The sequence below is a fragment of the Danio rerio genome, chromosome 8 (genome assembly GCF_052040795.2).
Source record: "Danio rerio strain M-AB ecotype USA chromosome 8, GRCz13ab, whole genome shotgun sequence".
Classification (NCBI taxonomy): Eukaryota; Metazoa; Chordata; class Actinopteri; order Cypriniformes; family Danionidae; genus Danio; species Danio rerio.
The window spans coordinates 60,507,460-60,520,000 of NC_141028.1; the positions used below are offsets into that span (position 1 = coordinate 60,507,460).

At 34.7% G+C, this 12,541-nt stretch overlaps 1 protein-coding gene across 7 annotated transcripts in view; it reads right to left on the reverse strand.

The window, feature by feature from the left end:
• nr6a1a (nuclear receptor subfamily 6, group A, member 1a) overlaps nt 1-12,541 on the reverse strand; it is a 199,122-nt gene that overhangs the window by 17,747 nt on the left and 168,834 nt on the right. For all 7 annotated transcript variants that reach the window (XR_015496813.1, XR_015496816.1, XR_015496814.1 and 4 more), the window contains 2 exon segments: nt 9,016-9,246; nt 4,408-4,463 (listed from right to left, as the gene is read on the reverse strand). Coding sequence is in view for 2 of the 7 variants with exons in the window: in XM_087262739.1 (XP_087118865.1) it covers nt 4,408-4,463; nt 9,016-9,246 (287 nt within the window). In the remaining 5 variants the exon portion in view is untranslated.

Here is a 12,541-nt window from a genome sequence, read left to right on the forward strand (position 1 = left end):
CTTTTAAACATAAAAACAAGTCAACACTGTCAAACGCAAACCCAAAAAAACAGACTAAAGCAAGCCAAACACATCTATTTATTCTATTTATTATATGTATATTAGATTTCACTGACAGACCAAATTTAGCATTGTTTTAACCAAACTGTCTATGTTTAGATGTCTATTAGACATCTATCAGACATCTTTTGATGGTAAAACTGCACCGTCAAACACAAGAAATCAAGATAAACCAACACAAATGCTTCCATAAATGCATAGCAGAGTCTGTTTTTGGGCTTTTCTTTTTAGTCTTTTAGATTTTCACTGACAGCTCAAATTTAGCCACATTTTAGCCATGTTTAGACGTCTATTAGACATTTATCAGACAGCTTTAAACATAAAAACAAGCTCAGTCTTTATATCCACATTGTACCGTCTGTCACAAACACAAGAAATCAGGCTTAAGCAAGTCAAATGCTTCCATACACCAACACTAAATAGTCTATTTTTGGCCTATTCTTAATTGTCTATTACATTTTCCTGACAGCTCATATTTTTAGCCACATTTTAGCCATGTTCAGACGTCTATTAGACAAAGAAAAAAAAACAAGAAAAAAAAAAAAACAAGCTTAGTCTTTCTAGTCTTAGTCTTTCATTTTGTGCCCCAAATTTAGCCAAGGTGTCTTTGTTTAGACGTCTATTAGACATATTTTAAACATAAATTATGCTTTCTGAAATATACAGTCGGATTGAGGCTAACTACAATCAAACTGGTGCCATACAAAACCAGATTGGAACATCCCTATTAATCAAAATATAGCCAAAATCTCGCAAAGAGTCTGTGGATGATACATGTTCAGCAGAGCAAACACTTCCGCACACCAACACCGGCCTAAATAGTCTATTTTTGGGGCATTCATTTACGTCTATTAGATTTTCATTAACATCCCAACTTGAGCCATGTTTAGACGTTTATTAGACATCTATCAGACATCAGACACAAGAAATCAAGCTAGACCAACACAAATGCTTCCATACATGCACCACATAGTCTATTTTTGGGCTATTCTTATACGTCTATTAGATTTTCACTGACAGCCCAAATTTAGCCATATTTTAGCCATGTTTAGACATCTATTAGACATCTATCAGACATCTTTTAAACATAAAAACAAGCTCAGCCTTTATATCCATACCTTCAAACACAAGCACCCCAAATTTAGACTTGTTTTAGCCGAGGTGTCTATGTGTAGACGTCTATTAGACATCTTTTAAACATTAAAAAATGCTTGCTGGAATATACATTCGGTTTGAGGCTGACTTGAATCAAATTGTTGCCACAGAAAACCAGATTGGGACATCCCTATTAATCAAGAACCCTAAAAATGCAGCTAATATCTCACAAAGAGTGCGAATGAGTCTGTGGATAACATATGTTCATCGCAAGAGAGCACAAGACTTCCTTACACCGACACACACACACATACACAAAGCACTTATTCTCGCTCTCAGCGGCAACAAGACAGAAAGAGACAAACCAGCGCTCCAGTCAAGGCCGTGCACTAAAAACATTCCCCTTTTAATTCCAGCGCCGGGTTCAAGCCATCGTTAACAGTGCTTTATTTTGTCTGAGGTGAAGCAACCTGCCATTGTGTGCCGCCGAGGCAATTAGGACAAGTCAATACGCCGGCGGTTTCTAGTGCCGGGATCAGGTGCAAACAAGAGAGCTACACGGACTAACAAGATCTGCCTTTATATCTGCTTTGTCCTGTCAAACACAAACACAAGAAATCAGGCTGAAGCAAGCTCTAAATAGTCTAGTTTTGGGCTATTCTTATACGTCTATTACATTTTCATTAACAGTCCAAATTTAGCCTTGTTTTAGCCATGTTTAGACATCTATCAGACATTTTTAATACATAAAATAACAGCCTTTATATCTGCTTTGACTCGTCAAACACAAACACAAAACAATCAGGCTAAAGCAAGTCAAATTCTTCCACACACCAACACTGTGCTAAATAGTCCATTTTTGGGCTATTTTTATACGTCTATTAGATTTTCAGTGACAGCCCAAATTTTAGACATGTTTAGACGTCTATTAGACATATATCAGACATCTTTTAAACAAAGAAACAAGCTCTGCCTTTATATATGCTTTGTACCTTGTCTGCTCTGTTAGCCTTGTTTTAGCCATATTTAGACGTCTATTAGACATCTATCAGACATCATCTACACCTAAAAGCAGCTTTCATATCCACTTTGTCCAGTCAAACACAAACCCAAAAAATTAGGCTAAAAGCTAAACACTTCCATACACCAACACCGCGGTAAAATAGTTTATTTTTGGGCTATTCTTAGATGTCTATTAGATTTTCATTAACAGTAGATATTTTAGACATCTATTAGACATCTATCAGACATCTTTTAAACATAAAAAAATTTGTCCTTATATCTGTGTTGTATTTTGTCTGCTTTATTAGCATTGTTTTAGCCATATTTAGACGTCTATTAGACATCTATCAGACATCTTCTACACCTAAAAACAGCTTTTATATTCTCTTTGTCCAGTCAAACACAAACCCAAGAAATTAGGCTAAAAGCTAAATGCTTCCATACACCAACACCGCGCTAAATTGTCTATTTTTGGGCTATTCTTATACTTCTATTAGATTTTAGTTGACAGTCCGTATTTTAGACGTCTATCAGACATCTTTTAAACATTAAAAACAAGCTCTGCCTTTATATATGCTTTGTACCTCGTCTGCTTTGTTAGTCTTGTTTAAGCCATGTTTGACCTTCTATTAGACATCTATCAGACATCATCTACACATAAAAAACAGCTTTCATATCCACTTTGTCCTGTCAAACACAAAAACAAGAAATCAGGCGAAAGCAAGCCAAACACTCCCATTCACCAACACTATGCTAAATAGTCTATTTGTGGGCTATTCTTAGATGTCTATTAGATTTTCATTAACAGTACAAATTTTAGACGTCTATTAGACATCTATCACACATCTTTTAAAAATAAAAAACTAGATCTGTCTTTATATCTGCTTTGTACCTTGTCTGCCTTGTTAGCCTTGTTTTAGCCACATTTAGATGTCTATTAGACATCCATCAGACATCTTCTACACATTAAAAACAGCCTTTATATCCGCTTTGTCCAGTCAAAGACAAAAACAAGAATTTAGGCGAAAGCAAGCCAAACACTCCCATTCACCAACACTATGCTAAATAGTCTATTTTTGGGCTATTCTTATACGTCTATTAGATTTTTGCTGACAGTCTGAAATTTAGACGTCTTTTAGACATCTATCAGACATCTTTTAAACATAAAAAAAACAAGATCTGCCTTTATATTTGTTTTGTACCTTGTCAGCTATTTTATCCTTGTTTTATCAATGTTTAGATTAGACATCTATCAGACATATTTTACGCATTAAAATGCCATTATATCTGCTTTCACTCGTCAAACAAACACAAGAAATCAGGCTAAAGCAAGCCATATGCTTCCATTCACCAACACCGCACTAAATAGTCTATTTTGGGGCTATTCTTGGATGTCTATTATATTTTCATTAACAGTATGAATTTTAGATGTCTATTAGACATCTATCAGACATCTTTTTAACACAAAAAAACTAGCTCTGTCTTTATATCTGCTTTGTACCTTGTCTGCTATATATTTAGTCATGTTTAGGCGTCTATTAGACATCTATCAGACATCTTCTACACATAAAAAACAGCTTTGTACATCAAGCACAAGCAATCAGGCTAAAGCAAACAGGCTAAACGCTTCCATACACCAACACAGTGATAAATAGTCTATTTATGGGCTATTCTTAGACGTCTATTAGATTTTCACTGACAGTCCGAATTGTAAACGTCTGTTAGACGTCTATCAGACATCTTTTAAACCTAAAAAACAAGCTCTGCCTTTATATCCACACAAGAAATCAGGCTACAGCAAGGCAAATGCTTCCACACACCAACACTGCACTATATAGAGCCGTACACTAGATAATCACATTCTAAACGTCTGAAAAACCATATCAAAGGGCAACGTTTGATTATTAAGAGTGCATATTTGCTGGTTTTGAGAGAAAATTTGTCGAACACAATGATTTTATGAGGTCGGCGGATGATGAATGAGCAGAGAATTCTGGCCTTGACGACTAATGAAATTAACATCTTCAGAGGTCACTTCATCTGCATCTCTATTTATGCTGAAATAAAGATGTATTGCGCTTGTTTTGATTGGCGCCCAAATTAATCAGCTCTATTTCCTCTATTGATGCATGGAGAGGCCAAACTTGAGCTGAATGGCAGTAATGGGAGTAATTAATATGCGTCTTAATGAAGTAAAGAGTATGTATGGACAAGGATCAGGGATGCTGAATGAGGGGTTATGGGTAATACCTGTACAGGGCCGATGCTTTTGTTTCTTCCTCCCGGCATGCCATCTTCTCGGATAGCTGAAGAAAAAAAACACAATCGGAAAATAAACTTAGTGTTAATTTGAAAAGAATTTTACCTTCGAAATCCTGAAATGCTTCGCCTCTTTTCAGCATTCCTATGGAAATCGTGCACAAAGAGGTCTGTAGGGTGATTTAGATGTTGTGAGGGAAAATACTTTTAAACAAGGCAAAGTTTGGAGAGACAGGGTGAAAATAATGATGTTTTGAAAGGTGGTTTGGGTAAAGATGCTATAAAGACACTGTATTTGGTATGCATTGAGGATTATGAGTCTCTAATATTGATGCTTTGAGTCAGTGAAGTAAATTTGTACCCACAGAGGTCATGCAGTATAATTATTTATCCACAAATTAGCTTAGTTTTGTCTTTAAACCTCGGGAAGTTTATTGCAACATTATATTGAAAAGAGGTCAGTTATTAAATAATAATAACAATAATAATAATAATAATAAACTTTATTTGTATAGCACTTTTCCAACATACATGCAACTCAAAGTGCCTCACAAACAACAACAAAAGCATTAAAATAGACCACAAAAACTTATCACATATACTGAAATAAAAACATTCTTGTACACAAAATGTAAGTATATATTCACATGATCACACACACAATAGTCCTTACATATGCAGGCACACACCATACATTACATACATAAACCTACAAAAAAATAGATAAAATGCGTACACCTAACAGACTTGTTTAATCATACGCAATTTTAAAAAGATGTGTCTTAACACGCTTTTTAAAAACATGAATACTTGGTGATTCTTTCACTTCAAGGGGGAGACAGTTCCAAATTTTTGGAGCATAATGGCTAAAAGAAGTGCCACCAGATCGCCTCAGATTTACAGGGTAAAATTCTAAAAGTCCAGCTCTAGAAGAGCGTAGAAAACGGTTTGGATTATATTTTGTTAAACAGTCGGAAATGTAGGAAGGTGTCATATTGTGTAGTGCTTTAAAAACTAATAAAAGAATCTTAAAATCTATCCTTTGGTGCACAGGCAACCAGTGTAATTCTATTAATACTGGTGTAATGTGTTCTCGTTTCTTCAATTTCATTAAAACTCTGGCTGCTGCATTTTGTATCAATTGCAACTTCATTGTAGAACCCTTAGGTAGACCAGTATAGATAGAATTGCAATAATCAAGCCGAGAGAAAATAAAAGCATGAATTAATTTCTTGGCATCATCAAAAGATAGGAAAGAACGAATTTTGGCAACATTTCGTAAATGATAAAAACATGTTTTTGTAACTTGATTAATATGAGATTTAAAACTAAGATCACAATCGAAAATAACACCCAGGTTCTTTAATTCTTTTTTTGATTGTAAACCTAAAGAACACAGTTCTGCTTCAATCCTCTCTCGCTCAGGTTTTTTGCCCACAATTAGAATTTCTGTTTTATCTTTATTCAACTTTAAAAAATTTGCAGTCATCCATTGCACAATATTGGACATGCAGTTGGACAAATTTTCCAATGCAGTTGTGTCTCTTGGCTCAACAGAAATATATAATTGTATGTCATCAGCATAAAGATGATAATTCATGCCATATTTCTGAATTATACTACCTAAAGGAAGTATATATAATAAAAATAGACTTGGGCCTAGGATAGATCCCTGAGGAACACCATATAATATATTGTGTTCTTGCGATGTATATTCATCTATATTTACTAAGAATGTCCTTTCTGTGACATATGTATTGAACCAATTTAAAACTATCCCAGAGAGACCTACAAGTTTTTCCAGTCTGTTAATCAAAATGCAATGATCAACCGTGTCGAATGCTGCACTTAAATCTAGAAGAATTAAAACTGATGCATTACCTTTATCTATGTTTAAGCGCATATCATTAACTACTTTCAATAATGCTGTTTCTGTACTATGACCTTTTCTAAAACCTGACTGATATTTTTCCCAAATTTTATGCTCATCTAAAAATTGATTGAGCTGTAGCAATACAACTTTTTCTAAAATCTTACTAAAAAATGTAACATTAGAAATTGGTCTGTAATTATTTAAAACTGTGGAGTCCAAATTTGTTTTTTTTAAAAGTGGCTTTACCACAGCTTTTTTAAAAGCATTAGGAAAAATTCCTGTCATTAATGAATCATTTACTATGTCAAGGACATAGTCAATCAAGCAATTTGAAACCTTTTTAAAAAATTCAGTTGGAATAGGGTCAAGACAGCTAGAAGAGGACTTTAATTGAGATATGATTTGGATAATATTTTCTTTACTAATAACAATAATAATAGTAATATATTATTAAAAATAATAATAATAGCAATAGTAATAAAGTCATAATAATAATAATAATAGTAATATAGTAGTAATAATAATAATAATAATAGTAATAGTAATATATTATTAATAATAATAATAATAATAATAATAATAATAATAATAGTAATAGCAATAGTAATAAAGTAATAATAATAATAATAATAATAATAGTAATATAGTAATAATAATAATAATAATAATAATAATAGTAATAGTAATATAGTAATAATAATAATAATAATAATATAGTATTAATAATAATAATAATAGTAATAATAATAATAATAATAATAATAATAATTATTATTATTATTATTATAACAGGGTGAAGCAGTGGCGCAGTAGGTAGTGCTGTTGCCTCACAGCAAGAAGGTCGCTGGTTCGAGACTTGGCTGGGTCAGTTGGCGTTTCTGTGTGGAGTTTGTAATAATAATAATAATAGTAATAAAAATAATAGTAATAATAATAATTATAAAAATAATATTAATAGCAATAATAATAATAATAATAATAATAATAATAGCAATAATAATAATAGTAATAATAATAATAATAATAATAGTAATAATAATAATAATAATAATAATAATAATAATAATACCTATTCACACACTAGTAATAATTATCATTTGGTTCATTGGCTTACCTTATTACAGGTAAAAAAATATATAAAATAAAAAAATATCATTATTAAAGGTCTATGAATACTTATTATTATTTTTTATTATTATTATTATTTTTATTATTATTATTATTACTATTACTATTATTATTAATAATAATTTTTGGGGTAAAATTGCTGTCGCCTCACAGCAAGAAGGTTGCTGGTTCGAGCCTTGGCTGGGTCAGTTGGCGTTTCTGTGTGGAGTTTGCATGTTCTCCCCGTGTTGGCATAGGTTTCCTCCGGGTACTCCAGTTAATCCCACAAGTCCAAACACATGCAGTAAAGATCAATTGGATGAGATAAAAATTGTTCATAGTGAGAATGAGTGTATATGGGTGTTTCCCAGTGATAGGTTGCAGCTGAATAATATCTCTAAAGTGCACTTAAAGCAGACACTTCCATGGCGAAGTACATTTTAAATCTTTGTTTTAACATGTAGTCGTGTTTTGTAAGTTCCCTTATTTTATAAGAGCTAACAATCTTAATTTAACACATGTAAAATCCCTTGACCATGATTTTTACGCCCTTGGTTTAAGTAGAACATGAGCATTCTGTCATCATTCACTCATTAATCTATGCATTTAATATTTTTAAAATATATTCATGTTTAACTTTCCAATTAGAGTACTTCATTACAGCAGGACAAATGATTATTAAAAAGGCCTTAAGTCTCATGCAAAATAACTAAAATACGATGAATGATGTCGTCATGACAAAAGAGAAAAGTTATTATTTATTAAAAATATTTTGTGTAAAAAATGTGTTGGAAAAAAAAACTAAAGTGGAGTTGGGAAATATTTGAAAAATATAATCAAATCTGAGAGGAGGGCTGATAATATCTAGTGATGTGCATTACTGCAGTGTCCACTAGAGGGCGGCGCTGATCATGGATTCGCCCTGCTGGATAAACCAGCTCATACCAGTTCATCCTGTGCGTTGGTAACCAGATCAGCCTCCCAACCAGCTAAACCAGCCAGAACCAGCCTGAACCGTGTGCATTTCAGCTTTTAATCAGCAATGACTTACTGACGTTGCTTGGACTTAAGGCCTGCTGTCATTACAGTAATAGTGATGTCTGTAGTGTGTTTAATCACTGCAGTTTTGCTGTCTGTCTCTTTAAAAGTCCTGTGTTGTGCTTTGAAACGTGGATTTTTTTTCTTCTTCTCAAATGTTTGATGTAATAGTGCTGAGCGAAAATACACAGTATTTCCTCAAATATTTTTTCTTCTGGGGAAAGTCTGATTTGTTTTATATCAGCTTGAATAAAAGCAGTTTTTAATAGTTTTAAACTCATTTTAAGGTCAATATTATTAGCCCCCTTCAGCAATATTAGTGTTGGATTGTCTCCAGAACAAACCACTGTTATACAATGACTTGCCTAATTACCCTAACTTTACCCTAATTACCCTAGTGAAGCCTTTACATGTCACTTTAAGCTGAATACTAGTGTCTTGAAGAATATCTAGTCTAATATTACGTGCTGTCATCATGCTTCAGTTGAGATTACATTAAACATTGAATAAAATAATGCACATTTCAAAGTGCTTTAACTACAAACGTGACTTGTTTTCTCCAGCGTGTGTGTTTCTCTCACCTTTGCGGTTCATGCCCATCTGCAGGCACTTGAGCAGGCGGCAGTATTGGCAGCGGTTGCGCTGTTTGCGGGACATCTCGCAGTTTTTGTCGCGGCTGCATCGATACACACGCTTGTTGCAGATGCTGCGCTTGAAGAAACCCTTGCAGCCCTCGCAGGAAATAATGCCATAGTGCAGTCCTGTGGCGCGGTCTCCACATATAAGACAAGAGCGCTGCTCAGCCTGGTCATCTGAAACACACACACATGCACATGCACATTAACATTAAGCATATACATTTCCACAGATTACCTAAACCCACACGGTGGCTCAGTGGTTAGAACTGTGGCCTCACGGTAAGAAGATCACTGGTTTGAGTTCTGGCTAGGTCAGTTGGCGTTTATGTGTGGAGTTTGCATGATCTCCCTTGTGTTGGCGTGGGTTCGGGTTCAGTCCAAACACATGCGCTATAGGGAAACTGATTAACTAAATTGGCCGTAGTGAGTGTGTGTGAATGTGAGAGTGTATGGATGTTTCCCAGTACTTGGTTGCGGCTGGGAGGGCATCCGCTGTGAAATAGCTGGCGGTTCATTCCGCTGTGGCGACCGCTGATGAATAAAGGACTAAGCTGAAGGAAAATTAATGAATTTTATCGCATCGTTGAGTCTTAATGTGTGTAAATACAGTTTTTATATTAATTTCAGTATCATTGTTATATTATTTTTACAAGATGCAAAATAAGACCCTTTTAGGTTTTGATTGTAATTGTGGTGTTTTGGTGACTGTCGCTTTAAATTCAAATGAGATTGTAATCTTTTCAGACGAGGGCGGAGCTACAAATGCCTATGTGTCAGCATAATGGCAAGTTTAATTATTAAATTAAATTTATTCAATTATAAAAAATAGAATTAGTTAATTTTTACCATTATTACCTGTTTATATACACACAACTGTATTTAAACCCCTTATAAAAGTGATTTTTGCATAAAATATTTTTGCATACTAGTTAATATGCCAATGTTTATATGATTAATGTCTAACACACTTTATAAATGAATGTTCCTTTATTTAGCAGAGCCAGACAGAACCTGCACATGTTTTGCTATTCCTGCACAGAGGTTTGTAATAAAATAAAATCTGCAGATTTATTCTGGATGCTTTTTAGTAACTAAAAGCTGAAAACATGAAGATTTTTGCTTACTTTAACTTTTATTTAAGGGTTACAATGCAACTATATCCGCTTGTGTGGTAAATGAAGCAAGTCTCTCAAAAATATGACTTTACAAACTGTATTGTAATTAAATCATACAAACATTGACATATTAGTTAATAATATTACCTAAATGAATATAAAATAACTAAATAAATATATATTTACACACATATACAGACGTAAACAGTGGTGTAAAGCAACAAACTGCAAATACTCAAATGACTGTAATCGAGTAGTTTTTCTCAGGAGATGTAATTGACTGGGTAATTTTATAAATGTGTACTTTTACTCTAGCTTGAGTACATTTTCAGTGCAGTATCAGTATTTTTACTCCACCATTTTCCTTCAGCCTGCAGTCACTACTGTATTTTGTCTTGTCTATGGGAATTAGAGAGATCAGTCCTGTTTTTCCTGTCCAATCAAATCACACATAGATGGTAAATCACACCATAATGAACTACCTCAAGACATGGGCGATTTATAATCGCAGCAAACTGTTTGGAAGCATTAAAAGAGTCCAAGAAGATGTCCAAAATCTGCACACGCATGGACCCAGAGACTGTTTAGAGGCATGTCACTGATGAGAAGATGACGGATGTCTACTGTGTGATGACCGAAATGGCATTAAACACCCAGCCAACCAAATATCAACATCTAATGATGTTACAGCTTGACGTTGTGTCGACGTTACCACTAAAGGCTGATTTATACTTCTGCGTCAAACGCCGGCGTATGCTACGGCGCTGACGCATAGCCCTTCGCCGTGGCTGTCGGCGTTGCTGACATGCACCTCTCAAAAAATTTAACTACTTGTCGCAACGACGCATAGTTCAAGCTCTGTGATTGGTCGGCTTGGTAGTGCTGACGAGTCTGGGCGGGACCGAGAGTCGCGTGAATGGCGCGAGCCTGATGGAGCGATTGTTTACAAGTGTGGAGTCCCGTGAAGGAGCTCCGGATGGAAAGTTTTGTTTTGTGTTCATAGTTAAAGTTGTTGCACATCCACCGGTTGCCACTTGTACATCCCGGAAGTGTTCAGGAAAAGCAAAACAGCAGTGAAGAAACTCGACACAGAGGAGCATTAACACCTCACTGCCCACTAGCGTTTCGGAAGTGTTAATGCAGACCAACAGAGACAGCGCGCACAAGTATAAATGCACAGCTACTCGCATTGCATGCGCCAAGGGTTATGCCGGTCACGTGACGCAGAAGTATAAACCATGCTTGCCATACCCAAGGAATTAATGCCAGTATTTGACATCAATATGACGTTGCTTTAAGATGTTGGCTTGATGTTGGATTTTGGTCATTTTCCAGCGACCTAAAATCAACATCATTTGACGTCATTATTGAACATCAAATTAACATTGTCCTTAGAGACTGGCTGGACATAAAATTTTGGTCACCTGACCTAACCTAATACTAACGTCTTGTGTTGTCGTGTGCCTGCTGGGCAATAACTAAATGCACTACAGAACGTTACGTTTACACACATCCACTAATTACATGTAGATGCACCAGCTTTTCCCAGCGTAATACCCACTACTCTTGAGTACTTTTGAAACATCTACTCATACTTGCATGATCTTACTCATACTTCAATAAAATATTTACAACAGATACTTTTACTCGACTTGCACTACATTTTCAGGCAAGTAACGGTGCTTTTACTTGGGTATGATTTTAAATTACTCTTTCGATCACTGGACGTAAATAAATAGACTCAATGAAGGGCTAAAGAATCTGGGAACACTTTAGTTTAAGAAACAATTCATACCATTAACCACTGGCTTATTACCCCGCCTCATATGATATTAACCGTTTATATTGAACTGTTTATTAGTACTTATAAATTAGGATCTTATTTTGCATCCCTAATCCCCAATACCTTAACCCAACTACTACCTTATTAATTATTAATAAGCAGCAGATTAATAGTTCATAGAACTAAAAGTCTTAATTAAAGGTTTGTTAATGGTGTGAATTGCAGATTAAAATAAAGTCTGCCTGCTAAATTATATGTTTTAATTTAGCACACTTTTATCCTAATTTCAGCCAATAATAGTGACTTTTGGTCCTCAGGTTTATAGTGAATGAGCTAAAAGTAGAGAAAAAAGCATACTATTTACAACGCAAACACACACCAACACATGCGTTCAGTTTTCATGCTCTTCCCACAGCTGTAATGTGTTTCTACTGTACACTGTGTATTGTGTCCACTACCCCTACATCTACCCCTAAACACAACCCTCATAGTAAACAATCTGCACTTTTACATTGTCAAAATACTGCATTCTGTCTGGCTCATGAGCCCTTTTCCTCATGGGGGCTAAAAT